We start from the raw sequence: 27,734 nt of genomic DNA on the forward strand, positions 1-27,734 counted from the left end.
GCGGGGCCGCGGGCGGGCGGTGGGCGGTGCGGCCCGGCCCGCAGCGGCGGCGGCGGCGGCGACGCAGTGAGGCACCTCGCCGGTCGCAGCCTGGTGGGGACTGGCGGCGGAGGCGGGTCCCCGGTGCCGCGGCCCGCCCGGCGCGGCGCCCGCCGGCTCTGCGCGGAGCGGCAGCGAGAGGTCCCGCAGCCCCGCGCCGCGCCCGGTGCGCACCTGCCCGGAGCTCGCCTGCGGAGGAGTCCAGACGCCCAGCAGGCAAGACCCTCCCCACTGCGCTGGCCGTCTGCGGTGCGGCAGCGGCGGGCACCGCAGTGCCCGCAGCGGGGCTGTGCTGCCCGAGCATGCGAGCTGCTGTGCCGCGATGCGGTGTGCGGGCAGCGCTGCCCCGCCGTGTGCCAGACCCTGAGCACCGCAGAGTCAGGGGCTCCGTCGTGCTCCGCGCTTGGCGAGTGCACGGACACACGGTCTCAGCCTTGCCGGTGCTTTGCTGCGAGCGTAGGAATCGTTTGGCCGGAGCTCGCTGCGCTCTGGTGAAACAGGGGCTGAAGGCGAAGCCCGTGCCCGAGCCGAGGCACGGCGGTGGCAGCGCTGGGGCTGCAGCCCAGCACAGCCCAGCCTGGGCACCAGCCCTGGGACGCTCTGGCACCGGTTACAGTGAGCCGGTGGTGCCCACGGGCTGGGCTGGCCATCTGCAGCTTGAATGCACCTGGAGCCCTGGCCTTCAGGGAAGGAAGGGATCATCCTATATACAGACCCCCCTGTGTCAACACTACGTGCGCTTGTTAATTATTTAGTAAGCGTATAGGGCTGTACGCCATTGCTCATGCACTGTTTGTTGTGTTTTGTGCTGCTTGTCGTTAACCCTTGATCTCTTTTTCTTAGCTTAAGAAATACAGGGAGTATGTGCCATAAGAAACCCTTTTATTTCTCACTCCTCTCACGTCCAGTCTTCTGGGTCCATTGATGCAGGGGCTGCCTAACAGAGTGGCTGCTGTGCAGCATAAGCAATATTATACAATATACAGTTTTGTAATAAATTTGTCTACCTCAGCGTGTGTCTCTAGCGCAATGGAGATGAGCTGTGGTTTGCTGCATGGCATCCTCCAGTGGGCCCCTGGAGAGGGTGGCCCTGACTCTGCTGCTTACCTCTAGCAGATTTGTCTATTTGCAGGGTGGTGACATTTTGTGCTCACCAGTATCCTCGTATTTCACGTCATCTCGTGCCCTTCATGTGCTGGCTTTGTAACTCTTTAATTTTTGAGATCAAGAATTCATGAATCAAAAGATGGGGGAGTGGGGAGGCTGAGTCAGATTGTGAAAAAGGAAAGCCAAGTGAGAGTGTGCAATTGCATATCACATTTACAAACATTGTTTCATTCATTCATCTCCAAATGTTGCTCCTGTTACTACTAATAAAGCTCTGGTTTCTCAGACCGGAGCTGCCCTGGGAACACTGATTTTCGTGGGATTTTTACTTTATAGCCTCCATAGTATTTGTGTTACAGTATATTATTTTCCCAATTATGTTTTCATTACATTGAACATGTTAATATCAGAAAGAATTTGATAATATGAATGTACTTCCCACACACTCCCTGTCGTTCCTATTATTCGATGTGCAAAGGAGTGACAGATTATATACCAGCAGCAATTTGTTTCCCTCTATACCGGTAAGATTTCCTAATTATGAAAACAAAAAAGCTTTTTCCCTGAGCATGCCCCCCTGTTTGCTTCCTCTTTCTTTCTTCATCTTGCTAATGATAGCCAACTCCATCATGGTGATTTTGGAGCTGCTGGAAATCTAGCTTTGTCTACTGAAACATTTCTACCTTTATAGGCAAAGGGAGCCAGAGAGCAAGTCTGCTTTAAGCATAATGGTGTCTGGGGTTTTCTTCTCTGGCTGGGAGGTGTAACTGTGGAGTGTACAGTAATTAATTTAATCCAATGTTGAGAGAGAAAGAGGAAGAATGATTGTATCAGGAAAAAATAAGAGTCTTTTTAAAGTATCAGATGTAAATTTGAAGCAGCCATTTCAATGACCTTTGTGATTTCTGTTTCAGACAAAAGGCAGCAACCTAGTACAAGGGTATCATTTGTCTTCTCCCAGCCTCATCCTTTGTTCTCCTTGGGTTTAGCCTGTCACTTCCTAGGGTTTGGCTCTGTCCCTTGTTGGGACAGCAGCACTTCTCACCCATGACTCTCAGAAGTGCTGTACCAGCAGCTGATTTTTCTTTCTAGTACTCATTTCACATCTTCTCTGCTATGCAGTCTTTTTTTCTTCTTATGACCCTCTGAGTCTCTCTGTGTCTTATTTATGCTTCAGTATTTCTGCCTTGCCAAACATTGCGCTAGTTACTTTACCTTCCCCCTCTCTCTGCTTTTTGTCCACTCATGGCTTTTCTCTTGTTTTTTTTCCCTTTCATATATCTTCTTCTTACAACTTTTTTTTTCCCCCTCTCTTTCTGTCTTTCTTTTTATATCCTCTCCTGCTATCTCCTTTCTGACATCCCACTTCCATCCACTGTCTTACTCTACCTTCCTCTTGACATTTTCTCTCCACCCTGTTCCTTTTGTTATTGTCCTTTTCATCCCTTGCATTTACATATATATGTAAAATAATAATGTAATAAATATGTATACTAATATACTACATATATATTTGTATATATGTACCTGTACTCTACTCCATGTCTTCCATTCTTCAGCTGAAACAAAGAAATTACTTATGCTGGTAGTCTGATTGTATTGCATCCCTTTCTCAGCACCTGAAATACACTGCTCCTACCCATCCTCCAACACATATATTGGGTAGACTGAAGAATTAAGTGTGTGGGAAACGTTCCTAAATTCAGAAGTGTACTTAGGAAAGCATCTTGCTCAGGCTGCACTGTGAACAGAACAGTTGTTGTGCTCCCACTGGCAATACCAGAGGAGGACTGTAAGTCCCTTGAATTCAAGGATCTAATGACATTTCTCAATTTCAGTTTTTTTTTAATGAAAATATTATAATGTTAGATAAGGGACACTACCATCTCTTTGAACTATCCCTTGGATCTTGGACTGACCCAAAATAAGACCTCACAAAATGCTTTTCTTTTTTTTTTCCCCATTGTTTTGTTTTATACATTCATTAAGCCATTTTTCTGCAGTTATTGGGAGAGAAATGCTTTTTCCTTATCAATTCTAAGCTCTGCCTCTGAAAAGGGCTCTGTATGGGGTGAGACTGGAATCTTGGCTTTTCAGCTTCCACTTTCTTTGGAGCCAAATGGAGAGGAGAGAGCTATGACTGCAGGATCATATTCATTGGGTGGGAGATGGAAGAATAGATACATAAACCAAAAATACTACATTAACCTCAGAGGTGGGGGGTGGAGTTGTTTAATAATTATTCCCCTTGATTATCACTGACTACAAGCACCATCGAGGATCCAGGGCAAATGTTAAATTTTGTTATTTAAATAAGAATCTTCATTTTAAAAAAATCATTTAATAATTAAACTAATTTTTTTTGTCGTTCAGAGAGCATACTACTGACTGGCTGGAATGAAAACAGCTCTATCCCACGGACTCCACCTCTGCTTTCTGGCAGCTTACCTGACTCATAAAGAGAGTGGGGGGTTTTATATCCACCTACATCAACGCAACATTTTCCTTTGTGGTGAGAGTTAATCACCACCCTTGTCATATTATTTCACCCTATTGAAGTGGGGATTCTTTACCTTTCAAACCAGCCTTAAAACTTAGGGTGAGGTTTTTTTCTGAATTTGCACCATTGCAGATGGTGTGTGTTGAAGAGGAAACTGTGGGGTTTTAGCCATGGTGGTTGGAGATTTAAGGGGGAAAAGTTTTGCTTATATTTGTCAGAAAAACTAGACATGCTTTGGGCACATAAAATCTCTCTTTATAACCTGTTTGTATAACCTGTGTCTCTTGTGGGCAGAGAGATCATATGTAGTAGACTGATATTTGTCAAGCAGAAAAAATTACATGAAAGAAGACTGGAAGGTAGGAATGAGAACAAAACACAGAAATGGCAATACAATGGATGCAGTGTGTGTAGAAGGCAGTGGAGGAAGGGAGAAGAGGAACAGAAAGTGCACCTCCTGGAAGGTTATTGGGCGTTACAAGAGAACATGAGTTACCCTTCCTCCTGGAAAGTGTGAGAAAGCTTAGACAGAAAAGCATGTGACTTTTTGCAGAAGGAATTCTCAAAACGAGGGAGAGGAAGGAACTGCTGTGGAGCTCAGCACTTAAGGAAAACACCTACTGTGAAGGAGAGCCAGGGAAATCATTTGGTAAGTCTCCTCATTTCTCTGTCACAAAGGCAGGTAGAATCAAGGAACAGGAAGGAAAGGGGAAAACCAAAAGGACAGAAGTTAACCATTGGCAGATGTCAGTGAAGGAAGGGTAGAGAAAGGAAGCTGCTGCCGTGTTGGCAGAAAGTTTCCAGGTCCTCTGTGGGACCTGGAAATTGACAGAGAAACAAGGGGTGTGCTACAAGACAGGAGACGGGGAGCATCCTGTCAGGAATGAGCTGTCTGACCATACATAATATAAATATAGGTTATTTCCATTCTTGATGTGTTTCAGTCTTAAAATGCACCACAGATACAGCGCCTCTGCCTTGAAGATATGGAAGCTAAAGCTGTCTCAACCTTCCTGTAACCCCCTCCTCCTTCTCACATGCCAGAATTAACCTCATATTATCTCCTCTCCTGCACTGTGGGTCCTCAGCCTAGCTCCAATCATCCTTCTTATCGATTGCACCTGCTTCATGACTGGGGCACAACTCAAGATGAGGACTTAGCAGTCATCTGCAAAGATGTGCTTCTCAAAGCAGAGGCACTAATGAGCTCTGTGAAGGAAGCATGCTGGGAGAGGCACCAGCAGGGAGAAAGAAGAGCAAAAAGAGAGCCCATTATGTGAGAAAGAAACAGACTTAGGAGACTATAGGAGACTCTAGGATTATTGCAGTGGGGAGACTAAAGGCATGGAAGCCTCAGGAGGAAAGTGAATGTGGGAGGATGGAGCCATGGATGGTTAAAAATAACAGTATGGTACTCCACTGATATTTTAAACCTGCTGCCTTTGAAAACCCTTCTGAGTTTTGAAAAGCAAACCTTACATTTAATTGTTCTAATTGGTACTGACCATCCAGGACCGCTGGCATTTTGGGCCAGTCATCTTGTCCAGCAACCCCCATTTTCTTCACTGCAGGTCTAATGGTTGCAACCAAGTCTTCAGCAGATTGCTCTTTGTACCCTGCCTGATGTAAATATCAATGTATCCCCAATTACGTTTTGATTTCTCTGAAAGGGAGATGGCGTTTGTGAGTAGCACACTAACTCCATGTGATAATGATGCTATCACAAATTAGAGGTAAATTAAAGCCCCACTCACAATCAATTTGTACAATGTGGAATTTGGGCCTGGGTTAATTCGGACCTGAAAGCCATTTTTTTTTTTCTGTTTCTGAACAACTGCCAGCTTTTCAAGCCTGTGGCTGTTCCAAGTAATGCATTAGTCTCTGTACAAATAACACATGTGAGATGGGACCAAGTGGTAGCAAACCTGCTGGGGCTTTGAACCTCCTGGCACTTGTAATGGGTGTGAGAAAATGAAGGAAGGAACAATAAATAAAAGAATAAAGAAAAGAGAAGTAGAAAGTGAAGGACATCTGTGCATTTTGATAACAATTCTTCAGTAGCACAGCAACATAGAATGGAAATACATTGTCTGGTTAATGTAGAGCAGTTATTTGCTATGCCAGAGCCATCTCATAGAAATCTTTTTTTTTATTTTTAAATTAAGTTTTGTCTTTTAACCATGAAAGGTATCGGTTTCTTCATCTTTCTCCCCTCCTCCCTTGCCTTTATCTTCCCACTTCCGAGTAAGGATATAAATAATGTTCCCTGTCATCTCCAGTGTAAATTTATTCATGAACATTTTAAAATGGCTTATTGTCAGTTCTTGTTCCAGAGTTTACTTTTACCTTCAATAACTCTTGTGTCCTTAGTGCTCACTCCTGTCTATTTCTGGAGAAAAGGCAGCTTGCCTTTCCAGGGAAGCTTTGCCGTGCTGTCCCAGCCACACTTCACTCCTCTCCTTGCATCTGGCAGGCTCTCCATTTTCCTGCTTCCTACAGAAGATGACCTCTAACACTCAGAGCACTCTCTGCCTGTGGTAATGTGATCTCATGACAGCAGCAGAAAAAGGTGTCAGCAGTCCTGGATCATGTTCCCAATCCAGTCTTTGGATGATGATAGGTCTGGGGAAGGACATTTATCTTTGTTTCTCTGCAGGCTCCAGTAATGGTCACACATCTCTGTTTTACAGTAAAATTGCTTTTACAATGTCAAATTAATTATTAATACATACATTACAATATTTTCAGTATTCTGTAGCAATGAAATCAGATGCTGTGCCACTTGCTGCCCTTTGGCTTGTGGCATGGCATGCAGTCCTTTTGAATGTACCTGTGTGGTACCCCCACCTCCTGTGTTTACACTCTGTGTTCCTAGGCACCCAGGCTTTATAGCCATGATAAAGCAGTTTTCACATATTCATGACTTTTTTGGTAATTGCGTGATTTCTGCTATTTTTTCTTACATAATTTTCTGGACTTGCTGAAATGTAAGTAATGTAACTGGAAAGTGATGATTGAAGTGAGAGACTCTTTTTGAGGGAATGTTGGTCATGATTGATTACCACTGCACACATCATGTCCTCAAGTGGCACTTTCTCCCCATGTAGGGGGAGATCTGGTGATATTGCCCCTGTCTGTTGAGCAGACATGCATTAGACCCATGTATATCCCATGAAGGTTGTTAAAAAGCTTTGCTGGGTTTATTTCACCCATGCCATTGAGAATACATGGTAACACCTACATTGTGATGTACCTATCACATCACTCAAAAGCCTTAATGCCCTTAGTCTGATCTTCAGTCCAATTTGGGCACATAGCTTTCCACTTCATCATGGGTTTATATCTGAACATATTATTCCCAGTCAATATAGTTTGGCCAGAGTACAGATTTTGGGGTACTATCTGAGCTTTTGTTTCTTTTTGCTACATAAATGATCTGTGGCATTGGAAAAGGTCACAGAAACCTATTAAAACCTGGATATGAGGTGTGTGGGAGGAAGAGGTGCCACACATGTCTGCATTGGTTTCAACACAACTCCTACTTTAACTTGGAAGCAGCTATCATCTGGGGCAGCTTCTTCTCCCTCTCCCACCCACTCTCCCCTTACGGCCTGCAGGTGCTGGGCTGTAGCTTCTCTCATATTTTTGCCTGAATGGCTGAATTAGCACATTTTTAGTGGATGCCTTTTTCAGCACTGATGAAGATGGTCTAGAATTTTGATAATTCTCCATTACTTCATAAAATGCATAAAAATAGTTTGCTTAAAGGCCATAGCAGTTCTTTAGGCTTATTATCATTAGTAGTTTAGAGACCATGGTTCCATTTTAGAAGGAGTTCTTTAGATATAGCAGACTAAGTGATTTTGTGCTCTTCTGCTTTTCCAGAGGAATTGAAATGATGTGGTTAAAGATCAAGTGATTTTCATTTCTTATATGGCACAGAGCAATTTATTTGAAATCTGCACTTTTTATTTTCAATAGCATAGGGTGTAATGGAATAAGTAAAGCACCTTTCTTTTGTTAGTCACCTATGATTTTTGTTCTCCCACCCATCTCCAATTGTCTTTACTTTGCAAACCACCAAGAAGTTACGTAGAGCTTGTGATGCTTCTGAGTAGTGGAGCTGCTGTGATGTCTTGCTGCTTCTGCCCAGCAGGATTGGTCCAGATCGGTTGTAGCTCAGCTGCCTGTACATGGTCAGCAGGCTCTGACCTCTCCCTGCCTTCCGAGTGACTTTGCTGAGTTAGTCTAGGGACAGGAGCTAAACCCCACGCCCAGACACAGAGTTGTGACAGGTTGATCCCCTGTGGGTCCAGCTGAGTTGAAGTGGGATAGGAATGGAACAGAAGCCTTTTGCTTCAGAAAAGAATTTGTGGCAGGAGCAGCAAATCCTGATGACTCTGAAACTTGAAGAGGAAGCTTGTGCTGAAGTTTATGTTGTATAAGGTTCTGACTTACTGATAAAACCCTAGGAAGGAAGTGAGCCTGGTTGTGTTCTCTGTTGCACTGTATTAGTGCTGAAGACTTTCTGAGGATGTTTGTGATAATACAGAATCACAGAATATTCTGAGTAGGAAGGGACCCACAAGGATCATCAAAGTCCAGCTCCTACAGGTTTCTCTGAAACCCTGGCACTCTGTGTGTAGGTTGCCTGGAGTGTAATTGTAGCAGATGAACTGGGTGAACTCTCATAAACATTTAACAGGTATTGATCTAAAGAAAATATAATTTTGCATTTATTAGATGCTGTTGGTCAAGTGTGTAGATCAGAGATATCCCAAATCAGGTAGATAATGAGTGCTCTTATAAAGAGCAGATAATAAAGCTTTTTTAAGTACTTGTTAACAGTAACAAAACCTTGATAAAACATGAAGTCTGATTTTTATAAAGTACTGAGCCTCCTAGATTCCAATGGAAATCAATGTCGGCTGTTGGTGCTAAGCATCTCTAAACATCGTATTTGTGGTTTCAGACCCAGGTTAAATCCCCATTGACTTCAGACACTCTTTTAATCAGCCTAAGGACTGAATATTTAGCCTTCTGACAGTCATTCTTCTTGCAACATTGTCTCTCTGTTGCTCTGCTTCACTCATGGGTAAGATTTTATTTTCCTTAAGAATTCAGTGTATCTTCTCTGCAGAGAGCTCAAATCTAGGGTCCTGCTCCTTACTTTGTACATAAGCATCTCTGATTGATACCCCCAAGCCCTGAGAAGTACTTACAACTTGGGCAGAAGTAGCACAAGAAATGACAGCTCTTTCTGGTGTTTAAAAATATGTTTTCTAAAAATAATAAATGAGAATTATAGAAAAGAAGGGAAAATATTATTGTAGGGAGTACCCTGTACTGAACTCCCAGGCAATGGGTTAACGCAAGCAAGATAAGGATCAGTCGAAGAGTTAGGACACCAGTGTATGGCACTGCTCTTTTCTGCTTGTATTTGTTCTAAAGAAATTTAAAGATTTCTTTGGACATAGTGTGTCTATGTCAGGGACTGAATTTGTAGCATTTCTTTCTATGTAAAGGAGTAAGGGACATCTTCAGTTTTAACCTCTTGTCGTGGTCTTATACGCAAGCAGGAATCGCTTCACTAGAACACTGCATGTGTGTATTCCAGGTTAAAAGTTAGCCATTTAAATGATAACTTTATCATTCATATCATATACAATGTAGCAGAGCATGTGGAAGTGGGGATGGGGCCTTATTATTGGTACTGGATTACCTGGAAGGAGACCTAGGATCCCAAAACTGTCATCTGTGCCCCTCCATCATTGGAATTGGGCATTTCAGAGCAGTTTACCTTATTCTAGGAAATTCTCCTCTTCTTTCCTTCAAAGCAAATATTACCTCATGATCACATGCTAGACAACATAGCAAGAGAAAAATTCTTTCCAGTCCAAAATATGACTATCAGTTTTTGCACATGAGGCATCATCCCCAAATTCTCATGGCGACTCATCACGCTTCTGATCTGCTTCAGTACCTAAGGCAGAGCTTGGTACCAAATAATCACGAAATATTGCTTATTTTCTCAACTATTACTATATAATTATACCTGTCAGATGAGCAAATTCTTGTTTAATAACTTCCAGGTAGATGGCTACACATTATATGAGGGAGGGGATTTGCAGTTTGCAGAAATATGCTGTTCCAATAACAGTCATTTGTAATTTGTAAACTGTATTTACCAGATCTTATGAGCATTTCAGAGCAGATGAATCTGTTGGAAAGCCTTTTCCTTTTGGTGGAAACATTTCCTAATTAGTTGCCCTTCTTTGTGTTTCAGAGAAATTAAAAAAAAAAAGCATCAGCCAATTTCACTACATTTCTTGGCATGTAGGAATAAAGCCAAGTATTCTTTCTTTTATACAATAGGAGAAACTAAGGAAAGGGATAATAATTGAACAGAATGAACTGGACATTTCTACTGAAGGGACAGGTGCCCACTGGCTCTCATTTACTCTAGCAAAGATTAAAATAGAACATCAGAAGATTAGCAAAAACCAGAACATCAGATGCCCAAAAGATGAGAGCTTGAGATTTTCCTACAAATGTTTAATTTTCCACCAAAACAAAATAACAAAGTGTTCATTTTAGAAATGTATCTTTTATGGTTGATTAGGAAATTACAGTAAGGGAACAGCCTGGTGGGCATGGGAATTTACAGTGGATGCCCCAGAGCTCATCACAGCAAGGACAGCTTTCAAAAGGACAAAGAAAGAAAGAAAATCCAAGTACTTTTTCTACCCCTGCATGAGGACAGGTCCAGAAGGCTAATAGTCAGCCATGCACACCTCTGTCACCAGCTTGGCATTGGTCCTACAGACTCAGCAGCAAGGCAAAAAATGAACAAAAATTCTGCAGGAGCTTCCCTGCCTGTCTCTCTCCAACTATATATCAGGCCTGAGGAAAACAGAGACAGCATGGGATTTCTCAGCAGGGCTCCTTTCCATTTCAGATCTGAGACTGTGGTGATTTGTATCTTTGAATGTGTTTTTCTGTTCGTTTTCCTTTTAACGATGCTGAAGAAAGGGGTGTCAACACAAAGGAAGATGTATGTGTCACTCCATACTGCTCTGGTTTCTGGCAGCAGTCAGGCTGCTGCTTGGAACTGGCTGGAAAAATTGCTGTCACTGGTTTTGTTGTTGGTTTTCTGAGGAAAGAAAAAAATGCCAGCACTGATAACTGATTGACTCAGAGCATACAAAGCCATAAAGTAAAAATGTGCCCAAAGATTTTCCTCAAAAACCTGAAACCTTCCAAATGTCACCATGATGCTTCAGAGTGCCTTCTCTTGCATGACCATACCCTGTGTCCCAGGGACCTCAGTGGCTTGGACCTGGAAATGAGCATTGCCTCCCCTCCTTAGGCATCCTTATGGAAGTCTCTGGCTGCAGTATCCCATAAGAAATGCCCATCAAGAGAACACAGCCCATAAAACGTGTTCTGCCCATCTTCAGTCTCCAAGTCACAGAAATTATGAGGTTAGGGGTGCCTCAGGCAAACATCTTGTACAGTCCATGCTCAGAGCAGGGTTAGTGACTGTGAGTTGCTCAGAGCCACATCCAGTTGGATTTTGAGTATCTCCAAAGATTGATATCCTGCAACCTCTCTGAGCAACCTGTGCCAGTGCTTGGTCAGCCTCACAGTAGAGAAGTCAATCATGATGGCAGCACTTCCTAACACAAAACCTAACAACTCCAGATTCTTTCTCTCTCCCTCTCTCTTTCTTTGGTTTTGTTGTTTTTTGTTTTTTTTTATTTTTTTATTTTTTTTTTAAGGGAAAAGAAAGAGATGCAACTATTTTCATAGAAAGAAACCATTTTTTTTAAAGATCACGTAGTGTTTTCCTCAACAAACTCTCCACATGGACACTTAGGGAATAATTCCACTACTTCTGTCTTCATACCAGAGCAGCACCTGCCTCTGGGTTGCGTTACACTGTTGACGGAAGGGTTGGTGACACCATTGATCATTTGTAACATTATTTATTTATTACCTGGTAAGTGCACTCAGGCCCTTTGTGGTAGACACTGCCCAAATAAATCAAAAGGAATACAATCTGTTTTCAAAGCGGGTGTTATTTACCTGTTAAACAGTCAGCTGCAAAGAAATGGGGAGAGAGAAGCAAGGAAATCAGAGCTTTTGTGCTAATTTCTGAACTTCAGCATCACTGTGGCCGCACATGGGAGAAGAGTAAGATCCTGGCTGTGCTGCCCAAGGGTGGGTGTTAGCCAGTCAAATGGACAGAGATGTCCTGTAGGTGTGACCTTTCCTGGAGTCATATGAAATCACTCTGGTGACTGTTGGGCACTATATTCATTTTTTAAAAGCTGCAGTACAAGTGCACTTAAGAATTAATGCATATTTTAGAAGGACATACTTTTTAAAAAGCCTAAGAAGTAGTTGTTTGCATTTTTCAGTTGTGGTGTTTTTGTCAGGAAATGAGCATAAAAGAAAAAGAAGCATGTGCACAGTTATCCCTTCTCTTGGAAAAATGCCTTTCCGTTGAAAAGACATATTTTCAAGTCTACAAACAGAGCAGTAGGGGATTTCTTTTCTCAGTAGGGCTTCCCAAATAGAGGAAAAAAGGAAGAAAATTTGTGATGTTGCCAGAGGAAGAAAATGTGATGTTTAAGGGGGCAGGTGTCAGAGTTTTGAAGGCTGTCCAGAACTTTTGGGGCAGTCCAGCACTAGCCCTTCCAAATGCCACCACTGAGAAGAATGCATGGGGAATTTAAGAAAGGGGATGAGGTGGCATGGTGAAACACTTTGCCCATGAAAATCATGTCTTTGGAGAAGAAACTGCTTTGCTGGAGCAGAAACTCTGCGCTAAGGACACTGATGCCAGCTTTGGCTTCTAGACAGGAGGGTGTTTTGGAGGGCTGTGGTGAAGGCCTTGCCTCCCTGCTCCCTGGCATCCCGAGCAATGCCAATCTGCCCTTGCAGCTGAGTGTACCCCCACTTCAAGTGCTCAGCATTGCCCCTTGCCCAGTGCCTGCCAGACCATGAGGCTGCCAGAGCCCAGCACTGGTGCCTCTTGGCACGGAGCAGCCAGCAGTGCAGGAGGCATCATCTCACATACTGATTTGGAGCCACGGAAGTTTCTTGCATGATTTGGAAGCAGGAGCTGGTATCCACTGAGATGTGGGCACATGAATCCAGCCTTGGTATCAAAGATGTCTGCTCCCACAGGGAGCAACCAGGAACTTTGCATAGATTGGTTGCAACAGTGCTGCTGCATCTAGTTTTAAATGCAAATGCAGGCAACAATGGAGAAACCAGGTGTCTCACTCCTTCCCAAGAAGGAGAGGCAGGGCTGAGCATGCAGCCGTTGCTTTGGCACAGGCACCATTTAGGTCCCTCTCTGATACTCCTGAGTATGCAGACCATATGTTACATCCCAGCTTTCTCTCTCCTGTTTGCTTCTATCCATTTTCCTGTATGCCATCAGCTCTGAAACTCTTTTTTCTCTACTAGTCTCTCTTGGCCAGCAGACTAAAATTCCTAGGTCATCTTCAAAGGGGACACAGAGCAGTAAAACCCAAGCCCTGGGGTGATGCTGGAAGCTTACCAGGTTGGAACACGGTTATTCCCTTGACCCACGTAGTAAAGCACATGTAAATTTGCCAGTGTAGTGGAGGCACACAGTTTTTTGATGGTTTACATACTGCCTTTTTGTTACTGCACTTCTGGATGAAAGCAGTCAGCTGCAGATCATGGCTCTGCAGGTTGTGGCCTAATGAAGAAAAACTCAGAGGGAGGATCAGGCACGTTTGGTGTTAATTGTCCAGTGAAGACCTGCTCACTCAAAAGCAGAAAGAACCAAATAGCAGAAAACAATTCTTTCTATCAACATGTAGCCCCAAATCACTTTGATGTTTGACTACTATCCACATTTCTGGTTTTTTTCCAGGTGATTCCTGACACCACCTCTAAGCTTTTCTACTCTCTGATATTTTTTGCTAGCTAATATGAATAATGAGAGATTTCTATAGCTCAGCTAGCTAGCTTAAAAGTGTATTAATTTTGTGTTCCACTGGAATACATGGTGTCAAACAACAGCCACAGAAATGCAAGTACCCTCAAAATAAACTTCTACCTACATGCAAAGAGAAAAGGTTTTATTAGAGATTGTAATAACCACATAAAATTATTTTGACCAGTTTCATATAAAGGTGGCTTCACTGATACCTTGGAACAGTCTTCCAGGAAGATTTAATTTAATCCATACTGCAGTCAGTGTTTTCTTTGGAACTACAATATTTTTCTCAGAAAGATGTTCACCCTCCATCTCATATTTACTAAGTAGACACCAACTAGACCTGTGTTCAGCAATATTGACAAGGCCAGTGTTATAGGGATTTAAACAGAGAACAACAGAAAGCCATACACAAACCAGAGCAGTTCTTGCTGGCAGTTCAAAAGTGCTTGCACAGGATCATGGGGTATTTGTCTCAGATTCAGAGCTATTCCTTGTCTCTGACTCAGACTCTCTCATCTTTCAATACAATTATTCTGTAGAAGATCAAAAAAGAATTCCATTTTTTTTCATGTTTTCTCCAAGCAGCTCCGACACCCAGCGAAAGATTTCTCAGGATGCCAGAGCCAGCCAAGTCAACCTCAGCCCCCAAAAAGGGCTCCAAGAAAGCTGTGACAAAGACCCAGAAGAAGGGCGATAAGAAGCGGCACAAAAGCAGGAAAGAGAGCTACTCCATCTATGTCTACAAAGTGCTGAAGCAGGTTCATCCTGACACTGGCATCTCCTCCAAGGCCATGGGCATCATGAACTCCTTCGTCAATGACATCTTTGAGCGCATTGCTGGAGAAGCCTCCCGCCTGGCCCATTACAACAAGCGCTCTACCATCACCTCCCGGGAGATCCAGACAGCCGTGCGCCTGCTGCTCCCAGGAGAGCTGGCCAAGCATGCTGTCTCTGAAGGCACCAAGGCTGTCACCAAGTACACGAGCTCCAAGTAGCCAGACATCACCTCTGCAATGGGACCATCAAACACCAGGCCCTCCATGCAAGCACGGGTAAGCAGCCATGGTCTGGATAAATGTCACAGCTATTATCCACAGCAATTTGCAGCCTTGGGATGGGCATGAAAAGCTGCCCAGTGGAAGAGGAGACAGTGATCTGGATGTCAGCTGGTTTTCATAGTCTGTTCAGGACGTGGAAAGGATTTGTCAAGGCTCATGGAGGAGGCTCTTGCTTTCACATCTCATTCAAAGAACTGACCAACCATACTGTATCCAGTCTCCTCTGTGCTTAGCAAACACGCATGTTTGGCACTGGCAGGGGAGACTGGCAGTGGCAGACACCATCCCTGAAGTCTTCCTGTTTGACTGCTTTCTCACAGTCATCTGATATGGGCACTGAGGAGTCAGCACTGGCATCCTCTCTCTCATAGCCTGGATCCCTCCTGATGTGCAGTGGCTCAGCCCACCCTGTGCTGGCAGAAGCGACAGCTACCAGGCACACATTGATTCAACAGCTATCTGTGCTTGACAGCCTGTTTTAAAGAGCAAACCTGGCAGGCAGGCAGATGCCCAAGTTGATACCAAGTGCTAATCCTCCTCATTGCTCCCGATGGATGAGCCATGGAGCAGGCTGAGGGTGCTGGCACTGCCTCCAGCTTGTGCCAAGGTGGAGAGATGGACAAGGCGAGATGTTGGGACTGGGTCACCACCTTTCCTGGCTGCTGCTTTGCCTGCTTTAGGACTTGCTTTGATGTGCAAGACTTTGCTAATTCTGCTGCTTTTTACAGACTTTTCCTGCCTTGACGCTGCCTGGGCACTCCCACCGTAAGTGTGGGTGAGAAGGGGTGGGGCCCATGAGTGTCCCCTCTCCTGTGAGCTCTAGGCTGGTCCGGGACAAACATTAGAGAAGCGTTGGGAGGGGACTGAGGATTTGGGAAGGCATCTGGTATGGGAGCAGAGGTGGGTAATGCATTTTGGGGGGGAAAGAGGCTGGCTCCCTGCATAGATCACTGCAGGCAGCTCACCTGGCTCTGCCTTCCCTGCTTTGTTCAGCAGTTAGAAAGCAAAACCAAAAACTGGGGCTGGGTGGATGTATAGGGACACTTTCCTGCATCCCAGATATTTTAAAGATTACTCCCCACATCTTCTCAAAATCCACAGTAAGGTGAGCAATAATAGAATCTTGTTAAAAGCCATAGAGATTAGTGGAGGCATATCTTGGTTACAGGTTTATCTTGCCCAGACTGCTGGATAGCAGAAGAGCATGTGTAGCACTGGTGTGAAGTTGAAACTTCCTACTCAAAACACAAAATTAGCCAACATTAAAAAAAAAATCAAAGTCTCTGGTAGGCAGTAATGCTCAGATAAAAAATATGCATGTCTAAAATAACAACAGTTTTCTGCAACTTATTCTGTAAATAAAAGGAGCAGCAAAGGCACAGGATCCAGAACTAAGTGCAGATTCTTCCTAAACTCCAAGACCTTGTTTTTAATCGAAAAGTAAATTCATACTCCAAAATAACAGCCTTGCAGTACATCTCTAACTTTCCCCTGCATTTATCTCTATCATGTTTCTTTATGCTTTGAGAGTGATTGGAACCTTTAAAAAATTTAGATTGCTTTTGGAGCTGTAGGACTCTGCCTCTCCAGAAGATTCAGTTATTCCTTGGTTTTATAATAACATTGCAGTCATTTTTCAATTGGTCTGAGGAGAGGACTGCATAGACCTGCTCAACCAGGAGCACCTCAGAAACCCAAGAGCAGCCTGGATGTGTGATCTCTGTGCAGGAGTGAAGGTCAAGTTGTTTATGGGCTGCTCCCAGCCCCCTGCACTGGTTTGAACACCCCACACCTGGAAAGGGACTTTCCTACCGCACTCTGCTCAGTGATAACACACAGCTGTGTTTCATAGCCTAATGCCAGCAGGAATGTCTGGTGATACCTCTCAGAAAGAACAGCACCTGGTTAGCTGGCTGCCAGGACCCACAAGGAGCTGCTCCCAGCAGCAGCACCTGTACTTAGCAGTATTGGTAACCTGGGCCACTTGGCCAGGACACTTTGGAGGTGACAGCTTACTACTTACTTTTATTTTCCAATCAAAGAGTCAAAATCAGATGCCAAAGATTAAAATGTACCTGCAGTGAGCCTAAAGCCACCATCCTTGGCCATCAGAAAACCAGACGGTGGATGATGCATAAGGGGAATATAGGGAGTGAAGGGCTGGTTGACATTGCTGGAGCTTTCTTCTTCTGTCCCTATGAGCTGCAGGTCAGAATTTATCCCCCTGGGGAGTCATCTTGAAGGTAGAAATTCAAAGTGGAATAAACTTACTCCAGTCCAAGCAATGTGTGCGAGCCAGGACACACATCTCCTAGGATTACTTGGCACAGCCTCTAAACCCTCACTCTTTTGAGCAGAGCAGAGTCCTGCTTCAGTCTCCACAAGCTGCAAGAAATCAGGAAAATAAAATGACATGTCAGTCCTCCAGGGTCCCTGGCTCAGGGAGCCAGGAATGAGGCTGGTCTTTTGGGCAAGAGCTGCTCACCCCATATACGTACTCACAGTACTGGTCCCATTTGCTTCTGCCACTGTTGCCACTCTCCATTTTTGGAACTTGTTTCAGAGAGAAGAGAGACAGTGATTTAAGGCTACAAAAATACCTGAAGACTTAAAGAGGATTTTTATATTGTCTAAAGCTGAGTGACTGAGACTGATCACATCCATCCATTTATAGTTTAGGTTGTCCTTGCACACATCATTTGCTCTTTAGTCTCCCTTTGTATTTTTTTTACTCACCCCTGACAATGTGAAGCACAGGATTGAGGAACTGATCCATGTTAAAGCTTGAAAGCTTCGTTTTAACCCAGTTCTGGTGGCTGCTCTGTTCTGTCAGTGTTGTACAGACACTTGTGCCAGTGAAAGGAAGGGATTATCCAGGAAAGGCAAGGCTGGTATAAACTAGGACTGACACAGAAAGCAGTTGGGAAGTTAATGGCCCTAGTGTCAAGGAAAAATGAAGAAAGGAAATCTGAGTCTCCTGCAGTGGTTGAGTTAGCAGCAAAGATGAGGCTTTTAAATATGCCACTATGGGTGTTACCCTTGCAGTGTCCCACGAGCAGTTTCTCTTGCAGTCCCAATGCTGGAAATCAGGTACATCCCGTTTCTGCAGATCCCAGAGGACTCAAGTGTTTCACAAGTGAAAGGGAGCAGGTTGGGAAGGGGACTCTGCTCCCATGCAGCCACCCAGCTGTAGCAGTTGGAGGCTCCTTGTTCAGGCAAACCTGCAAGGCAGCCTGCCCTTCCCACAGCTGCCTGCTGCTGTACGGGAGCACACTCACAGCAGTTTAACAGGAATTATTTTGAATGTGATGAGCTTGGACTGAGCCTTAATATTAGAGGCAACAGAAGGTGGTCTAAAAGTTCAAGGATCAATTGTCCACTAAGTAATCTGAGGTGTGACATACTTCACAGTTCCCTGATAAGGAGATTGGCTGCAGAAGAGGGGTTCTACACTCCAGAATCCATGCTTTTAAAATAATACATATTTCCAGATCTGGAATTCATAAAATCGTTTAAAACTGGAGATAATATACCAAGCCCCACTGTCCCTATCTGATTCCTACTGCAGTCCCAGGAGTGTCTCTAGGCCACTCCTGTGTTTTGTGAGTTAAAAAAGTAAATCAACTACAGATTGAAAGTTGGAAAGGAAGATGAAAAATGTAATACAACCTTGCTATTAACCTCATATTAACCCCAAGGACATCACAGCACTGAGTTATTTATTTTTGTGTACAAAAGAAATAAAACAAGCTGCTATAGATCTACATCTGATTTTCCACCCTGCTTTGCTAGAAGGGCTTAAAGTCCACCTGCCCTTCACAGCACAGCTCAACCTACAGAGGAATTGAGTGGCCACCTGCATGGAGGTTTGCTCCTGCTCAGGACAGACAGGTTTTTATTCAAGCATGGTGAAAACAAGCATAAAAACAAGTGTGGAGGAAAGTGCTTGTCCTGGACACCACTGTGTGTCCTAGGGAGGGACACTACAGAGCCCTGCCCAGCAGAGCTGTGTGGCTGTGCACCCTTCTGCTCTGGTGACAGGCATCCATGCAGATAGCTCCATGTCCTGACCACCCCTGGAGCAGAGCTTGGCATGGCCTCTGAGCAGCCCTGAGCATTTGTCCCATCATAGCATTTCCTGACGGTTTACATCCAGATCAAATTGTTTACAGGGAAAGGAAGAATGTGAACTGAATCATAGAAATTATTTGCTGACAGAGTTTTGAGAGCTCCCTGGGACCAGTACCTGGGGAGCAATCTTTCATGCTTACTTCATGCATCGTGTCTTGTGGGCTTATGTACAGTTTTTCTGACAGTAAGTGTTACATCAAGTATGATCCATGTTATATTGCTGCTGGTTTATGACCTATCTTAGTGCTAATTACCTGTTTTCTGTTAAATGTATTAATAAAATATAAATGCCAACCTGTTGGAAATCAATGAGACCCAGCTGTCAGGGTGTCTTTGCTTCCTTATTACCTTTGCTACCTTATTACCAAGGTCCTCCCAGGTCCTGCATTTCTCCTTCTCCATGGTATTTCCTTCAGACCCAGAGTGACAGCAACCACCCTTCCAACAGAAATGGAGCCCAGCTGGTCCTGGCAGAGGGCCAGTGAAAAACCAGAGGAGCCCTGCACTGAAAGGATGTCACAGGCTGCCACTGTGAGTCCTCATGGGGCATCACTCACCCCAAACACAGGTGCAACATAAACATCTTTTTTTCTCAAGCCCTTCCAGTGAGCTTGCCCCAGACAGAGCTGAGCCTGCAACCTGTCCTTGCCACACTCCTTGTGTGCTTGGGGAGTTCTCTCCCTGGCACCCATCACTTAACCCCTGGGTGAGAACAGTTTTGACTTGCACAGACTGAACACTGTGGTTGGAGAAGTGTTTTATGCACATTCAGAATTTCTGTTCATCCGAATCAACATTTGCTCCCCTAGAAACATCTTTCCTTGGGCTATGAGAAGTTTATAGGCAACAAACATGGAATAAGATGTAGTGTCTGAAAAATCCAGGATGAAAAATACCTTCCCTTTAAAGAATGATTGCTAAATACGTTCCAGTGAAACACTCACCTGCTGGACATCAGCATCATAATGCACTCAGTGGAGTGGGAAGTGAATATGCTGTGCTAGACATTGTTTGCTGGAGAAACAAGCTAAGACTTGAGATATGCCATATGATAGAAATTAGAGCTAAAAATATTTGTAGTCTTTCTAAAGACAGACTCACAAGCTTAACATAATTGGGAAAATCAGTATTTGGAGAAAAAAAACCTTGTAACTAAATCATCTGAAGTATTTATTTCCAAAGAAATAAATTATGCTGCCTCTAATACTGATTTTCATTTTGATATCCCTTTGCAGACACCCACAATGCACTTTCATAACAGAACTGACTCCTGGGTCTCAGGAAGACCCAAACCAGGTTACAAAAGGTAGAGCATAACCTATGGTCATGCTTCTTCTGGATATTGGGAGAACTCAGGAACATCAGAAGAAACTATGAGGATGAGGTTTAAAATAAGAGGAGCAACCCTTCGGGCAACAAGAGGTCCACTATTGAGCTTTTGCCAATGGATGTTGGAGATGCTAGAATTTGGTTCAAGGACAAGCTACTGGGAGAAAAATCCTTTAAGACTTGCTAAACACATATAATCTACGCTGAAAATTATTATAGACTGAGAGAATACAAAGAGGAAGTTACTGTATGTGTCTGTCTTATTCCTACAGTCTTTCTTGCCTATTCTGTCATGGCCACTACTGGAAACAAGATTTTGGGTTGGATGCACCAAGGGGCTGGTCCAGGTTGTCTGCATACACTCAAATGCAGTCTACCTTGTGCTATGCATGAACTGTGAAGAGTTTCAGGCAGTTTTCTTAGGCCTCTGGAACTTAGAATAAAGCATAAAAAAAAGCTTTTTACCTCCCTTTTCTATGTGGCTTCTGCACTTGCATTGATGGTTATGTGGATGCTGTTAGCCTGGCTTACATGAAAGATATAGAAATGTTTTATTTCTAAAATAGTTAGGGTTAATAAACAGAGATGGTGTGAGAATGAGGAATGGAGCTTCTGTTTTCTCATATAATGGAAACATTTCTTATTTTCTCCCTTGAAGCAGTTGATTTAAAAAAAAAAGTACACAATTTTCTGCATTTTAATGTCCATAATGCAAATTCCCCCACCAAAAAAAAAAAAATCTGTTACAGCAATTCATTCAGAAAAAAGATTCTTACAGATTTATCTGTCTTCTAATGACAGAAGAATATCCTAATAGTAATAGCAATGGGAAGATTGGTAGGAGTGGGGAAGGAATGGCAATGGCTGCATGTGAGGCACCAGAAGGAACCAAAGGCAGGAGACTGTAAGTGGATGCTACAGGAGTGACAGATGCTGATAGGACCTCGATGAGAAGCTCACCAAGATGCCAGCACACACAGAGCATGCTCTGGAGACAGGAAATGAAGGGCTGGGAGTAAATCCTGGTAACTCCCAGAGATGGAGCAGGATGGACAGTATGCGGCTGTGCACCCTTCTGCTCTGGTGACAGGCATCCATGCAGATAGCTCCATGTCCTGACCACCCCTGGAGCAGAGCTTGGCATGGCCCCTGAGCTTCTACCAGAAGCTAAAGGGTACAAACGGCACATCCAGTGCTAGTACAGGTCACCAATCTAAGAAAAACACAGGAAATTTGATGCGGGCATGAGGGCACTGTCCCTCATCCTCAGAGGCATTGCAAAGATGGACACACACATCTTGGTGCGTGTCGGTCAGGCAGCTTGGATACATCCATCTCGTGAGTATGCAGGTATGATAATATGAGCGTGATTGAGTCAAATCAGTCCTGGTTTAAAGTGAAGTCACCTGCCTATGAGGGGACAAAGTCACTCTCCTAGAGGGACTTGCATTGAGTTTGCTACATTGTGGCTGCTCATCAATCCTTCGGGTACATCCAGTGTTAGGGCAGGAAGTCTCTCATCTTCTGGGCACCGCTCCCATTTAAGGGCCATAGAACCTCCTCCTGAGCAGGTGTGGAAAACATTCTTTATACAAAGTACATCCGTATTTACCAAGACTCAGAAAAATGTCCAGCACAATTTTTTAAATAAACTAGGAGATATTTCTGACCTAACCTGCCCTATAGGGTAGGATACATCCTGGTGAATACCAGGCCTGCCTCTGAAAAATACAGCTTCAGATGGGAGAGCCACGAGTGCTGTTGATATAAGCACTCAGTCTCCAATCTTTGCCTGAGACTGCCTGGAAAAAACAACAAAGGAGCAAATGTAAGTGCACCACATTGAATTTCATTAAAGTGAAGGAAATGTGAGGGTACTGCAATTTACCATCTTTTTTTCCTAGGCTTTTTGTTTCTTTGGAGTGCTGCAGTATTCAGGGGCTCACAGGAAGCCTGGTCTTACAGGCACTGATAGAAACAGGCTATTGAACTGGTCCATCCCAATAAAACCCTGCCCTTGCATAAAGCTTTCTGAGGCATGACTAAGTTCTAGCAAAGTGGGAAGCCTATGACAGCAAGGACTGCCTGAGCATGTTGAGAGGAAGATGGCTGCTTTTGTTGGGAGGTTACTTTTTTGGGATGAACATTTATCCCACAGCTAATTTATCCTGTCATCAAGGTAATAAAAAGTTATATCTGAGTATAGACTTCAGAGATGCAGCATCCTCCCCTCTATTCCACAACACCCTGCAATGCCACATCCACATGTACTCACATTAAGTCCATGCTGCTCCCATACCGACTTGCACTCTGTCCCAGGTCTAGAGCCAAACAACTGCAGCTTTAAGTGGAAAACTCTGTGGTAGAGCAAAAGAAGAAAATTCAGATTCATTCCTTAGTGCCTTTTGCAGCCTATTATAGCGAAAGGACTGAGACACCTCTCCCTGCAGCTAATATTGGCTAACAAAAGCTGTTTCTGTGGGGTCCACCAGCACCACTGGCCACTTAGCAGGAGAGAGCCAGAGCTCTTTTTAGGCCAGATGATTCAGCACAAAGAAGCCTTTATAGCTCAGCAGCAGGCATCTCGCGCCTCTTCTCATCACGCCTCTTCTCAGGTTTTAAATACAAGGGGACAAAGTTTTTACAAACCCCTGATTCTGTCAATTCCCTGAACATATGCCTGTAATGCTCTTTCTGGCATTTAAGTATCTTTAAATGGAAAATATAGAGCTCTTAGGAATCACGGGACATTGCATTCACCCATCTCCCCTTCAGAGCCAGCATCTTCCCCAGCATAAGCTAATCAGGTAATCACCACTTGTGATACCCTGCATTACTAGGGCAGGACACTGAACACCACAGAGCAGCAGCAGCAGAGAGCCCGATGCAAACAGCTGTGTGCCGTGAAGGATGAGCAGGAGGTCCTCCGTGCCAAAGGGTAGGTATCACAGCAACCAAAAGGTCAGCCATATTTTAAGGGGATTAGAAATACATAGATGTCAAGAAGAATTTTAATAAAAAAAGACTAAATAGATGCAAGTTTGCAAGCAACAGTAGCTCTCTGCCTTATAGGAAAGTTATACTAAACACAAAGGAACAGCAGGAAGAAGTCTTACCCTGCCCTGCCAGCTGCTGTGGGGCTTACAGCATCCTCAGAAACAGCCCATATCTGCTGCTCCAGGCAAGGAGCCTCCCTGAGATTGAAGGTAGAACAGAAATCATGCCCTAAGTGCCCTATTCGCATGAATGAACAGTTCAGAGTGTTCAGAAAGGAATACTCAAATTTTGGAAGTTTTTCTTCTTTTTTTTTGTTTGTTTGGTTTTGGTTTTGGTGGTGGTGGGTTTTGTTTGTTTGATTTGTTTTGTTTTGCTAATTTACCATTTGGATCGCATTCTTCAGGTTTTCTTCAGGGCTTAACCTGGCTGTGGATAACTTTGACACCCAGCTACACACCTGTCAAGGCAAAAGCAGGCAACAGCTCTGAAAGTGACTTGGAAAAATGTAAAGGCAACCTACATATTGACAGCTTTGCTTCTGGGCACAAAGATGCCAAAGAATCTGTGCCTATACAGGGCTTAACAACTTTGTACTGATACTTAACCCTGATATTTTTCCAGTCTGTCTCTATCAAGCTGTCTTAGGAAATGCAAGAGCATGGAGCCGCTGCTTGCTGGCTTAATGCTACAGCTCAGGAAAAAAAAAAATAAAAAAAAGTACCCTGATTTCTTTCCTCCATCTGTTTGGATGAGTGGGAAAGGAGACTTTAAACAAGACACTTACCTGTTCAGAGAAGCAGAGGAAATGCTGGCTGCAGCAAACTACTTCCTAGCACATGACCCCTCGCCCTGCCATTACTCCTATTCCTAACCTGGGGCATGCCTTCCTACCCCTGCTGCTGAGGCTGGGCTGCTATAGGAAAAAAGAAATCAGGGAAAATACATGAAGGAAGAAGCAAGCATTTCTGAAGCAAAGGATGACAGATCAGTACCCTAGAAAGTGTTTGCTTTTATAACCTAAATGATTAATGAAAAAGTGTATGTAACTTGGAGCAGGAATCCATTCCCCAGTGAATGCCATATCCTCCAAGCTCACCTGGACATCAAGTGCATTTTCACTTTCTAATATTTCTGGACTTTTGGACAAGGGGTCTGCTTAGGACAGGGCCAAGGGTGAGGACTCCTCAGAAATTAGACACAGCAGTACTATTATTTAAATCTCTCACACATCTCTTTAACACAGTTAAGTGACTGCACATAGGTGGAAATCCAACCTCTGCTTCTCATTCTAGTTTCAAAATAGCTCTTCTAAGCTGGGTCTGACAATCCAAGCACTAGCAATAGTAGCATCTGTTGTTGTTGTTATCAATCTTCATAGAAGGTCTTTTGCCTGTCCTTGAAGGCAGTTCAGCAGTGAAACTGTTTCAAGCCCTCAAAATAGTGTTGTCTCCATTTCTTGGTTATGTCACTTACCTGCACTTGTCAGATGATGACCCAGAAGAGGTAGCAGCCATATCAGTCTTCTCAGTCCCCTAGAGTCAGCCAGGTATAAGGTTTGACTGAGTACTATAAAAGATTTATTGGAAGACGTGGCTGAGCTCACATCTCTGATCATTTGTGGGATTTCATGGCACAGCACATGTCAGGTTGTGTTTCACTGTGCAGGGCTGCCATTCTCCTGTGCTGGCATCTCCCTGGCTCTGCCACTGAGCCCTCACAATCAAGATTTAAGATGTGGACATGCACAGTCTAAACCATAGTATGTGTTATATACTATGTGCCTTGCTAGAGGCTCAGTTGCTGTACTCAGTAAGCTCCAGTGAGAGATGCTACTTGGATTCTCAGGTTATAATTAACTGAGAGTTTGTTAAGAATTTAAATTCTTTTTAACGAGGTGGAGAAAGTCTTTTTTCATCATCATTTGAGATTTAGTTCTCTCCTTCAAGTCAGCCAGATAAGGTACTTCCACCAGGGTGCTGAGTCACACAACTGAAGATGGTACCACCTTGTCCTTGCAGAAATGGATGTGATATAATCTGGGTTTTGAACCCTGAGCTGAAACAGCGCCTGTGACGTACTGACAAGCTGAGTCACTGAGACAACCACAGGAAGAGAGGCCTTGGACACAGCAAACACACTCTCCTGCAATCCAGTCCAAAACCCTGACCCTGAAGGGCAACACACACAGAGCTCCTTCCAGCAGCTCCTGTATGAGCTTAAACCTGCTTGCTGACAGTTATTTTCATTCTTGTAGATAAACTGTGGATATGGCAGAGCAGTATTTGGTATAAATCAGTTCACTGAAACTCAGCCAACTTGTGTCAGGGCTGAAATATAACTGAAAAGATTAAGTCTTCCATCCCAATTATTTTATTTTTATTCCGGCAGTGCTAAAATAATTCAAATGACAGCAGGTCTCGACAGCAAAGAAAACAGATTTTCTTCCAGGGAGACTGCTCACAGGCACATGACAGGCTGGCAGGATGGCAAGGACCAGTGAGGAGGAGCGCCAAGGGACCCTGCCAGGCACCAGGGCAGCAGCAGGCGAGGGCCTGTCCCTGCCCTGCCCTGCCCCTCATCAACACTTTGCAATCTGCTCAGTCTTCAGCAGGTCCCAGCAGTGCACCACTGGACATGTGCACCGAGCTCATGGTGAGAGGCTGTGACACCACCATGTGCAGCCATTTGTAGATGACTTTGGATAGTGGAACATTTATGCCCAATGCTTTGGTTTACTTGGCATAGAAAATGGCAGTTTTCTAGGCAAAACTAGCCCTATAGGATGTTGTCCAAGACTTCTACTCCCATATTTTGCAGCCTGCCACAGCAGCAGGCTTCAGGGAGGACCCAGCAGGCAGGAGGTGATGGCTGTTTCTGTTCACCAAGAAAGCTAGAGGGACTGTGGGTCTAAGCCTGGCCATGTCTAGCTTAGCCTTTACAGATAGTCCTCTCTGATTTAACACTGACAATCCCAGCATGCCATGGAAGTTTCCAGAGAAGACCTGGGTGACAGCCTCTATTTTGTTCTATCTGTGTCTGTAATTGCTTCCAGACACAGGCATGGCATTCCTTGTTGCAGTCTGTTCAGTCAGCATAAAACAACAGTTCCAATATCTTCTTAGGTCCTACCTATATCCCACAGTTTTTCAGCTTCTACAGACAAGCACTGGCCTCATTTGGGTCTATGTCAGGCTCAAAATCCTTTCTGAAATGTTTCCTCTTTCTTCTGCTTCTCACTGCAGGTAGCTCTGGCTAGCTCTTCCCTAACAGGCAAAGAGGTACCATTTCCTCTCTCTCTGAGCTCCTATCTCCAGAGAAGATTAAAGTTGAAGAAATGAGACTTTTGTCCATCTCAAAGCTCCACCATCACAAAGTACAGGTGAAAAGGCCTCAAATCATTGTGCCACCACAATGGAGGAGGTAACCGTTTATGGTGGAGTTGAGGGGGGAGTTGTAGTCCCCACACATGCTGGCAGTTCCAAAAACCCAGCATAGATGAAGTAACATCATTTTGCTTTACTCAGCTCTGCCTGGATGACTGGTATCTGATGTGCTGGCATCTCTCCTCACTGGAGTTAAGAGCAATTTCCTTTCTGCAAGCCAGCTGACCTGCACTGGGATGAAGTGACCTATACCCCGGGAGTGAACACTTCCCTCATTTTACAATGGAAGGGGCCTGAAAACCTTCCTTGAAGACCAATATCTGAAGTTAGGTAAGGCTATAGTAGATAAGATGTGGCAGAGGGGAAATACAGATCCGCAAAGGGCCCACCCAGCAGTGTCTGGTGGCTGTGCATCCCCCAGGATGTCACATTCCTGACCCTCCCACCAGCTGTCATATGTAGGCTATTAACTGTTTGCCATGGTAAGCTGCCAGGCTGAGAGATGCTGAACAGCATCTGATCCAGCTCAGCATGCTAGAAGCTTGCACAGATATGTTGTTTCCACAGACCCGACGCTCACAGGGACATAGCCCAGCCAAAAGCCCTTCCAGAGCTACAGCCCTTCCAGGCTTCCATTTATGATCTTTGCATGTTTTAAGGCAGAAACTCTGCCTGAGTCACCTCTCAGCAGGATTTATCTGAAAACAGGATGTCAGGGACTCGAGTCATGCCCTCTTGGGCAAGTGGAGAGCCTCTTGAGAAGATCATGCCTGTGGCTCTGCTCTTACCCACTCAGCCGGCACAGCTGCCTTGCCTTCCCCACAGAAAGCCTTTCTACTGAAAGGAAAAACTCAGGACTTGTTTCAAAATCCAATAGAGATCAAGATAAAACCATCTGTGGGGGAAAAAAAGAAGAAATAGAGTGTGCAAGTTTTGCAAACAGCTTTTGCAGGCACCTGGCATCAGTTGCAGCTGCTAACAGAAGTTTTTTTCCATTCCCACACCTGTCCTGGAAGAGGTTGTCTCTCTACTGTCTGGAGAATGTGGGTATGGGCAGGAGCTTGAGAACAGTCTTAGACTTCAGGAGCTTCACCTGCTTACTGCGTAGGGCTAGCACCACAAGGAAATCACTAAGCCCCCTGGCTGTGTTTGTCTCGCACTGAGCCATGGCAGGAACAGCATGAAGCTGGGCCAACAGCTTCTCA

At 44.3% G+C, this 27,734-nt stretch overlaps 1 protein-coding gene across 4 annotated transcripts; it reads left to right on the forward strand.

The window, feature by feature from the left end:
- The first annotated feature begins 69 nt into the window (after nt 1-69).
- Nucleotides 70-19,134, forward strand: LOC135414920 (histone H2B 5-like). 4 transcript variants are annotated; one of them, XM_064656256.1, is made up of 3 exons: nt 70-255; nt 2,061-2,230; nt 14,226-19,134. In XM_064656256.1, exons 2-3 carry the CDS (start codon nt 2,194-2,196, stop codon nt 14,624-14,626), a joined length of 438 nt encoding a protein of 145 aa, XP_064512326.1. In that variant the 5' UTR covers nt 70-255; nt 2,061-2,193; the 3' UTR covers nt 14,627-19,134. The 4 variants fall into 4 exon arrangements, with proteins under 4 accessions (XP_064512326.1, XP_064512327.1, XP_064512324.1 ...); XM_064656254.1 differs by lacking the exons at nt 70-255; nt 2,061-2,230 and adding exons at nt 2,256-2,938; nt 3,520-3,658 and having other exon boundaries at nt 14,217-19,134; XM_064656257.1 differs by lacking the exon at nt 2,061-2,230 and having other exon boundaries at nt 74-255; nt 14,217-19,134.
- Nucleotides 19,135-27,734: the final 8,600 nt, after the last annotated feature.

Source organism: Pseudopipra pipra, chromosome 5, assembly GCF_036250125.1.
Source record: "Pseudopipra pipra isolate bDixPip1 chromosome 5, bDixPip1.hap1, whole genome shotgun sequence".
In the NCBI taxonomy this organism is placed as follows: Eukaryota; Metazoa; Chordata; class Aves; order Passeriformes; family Pipridae; genus Pseudopipra; species Pseudopipra pipra.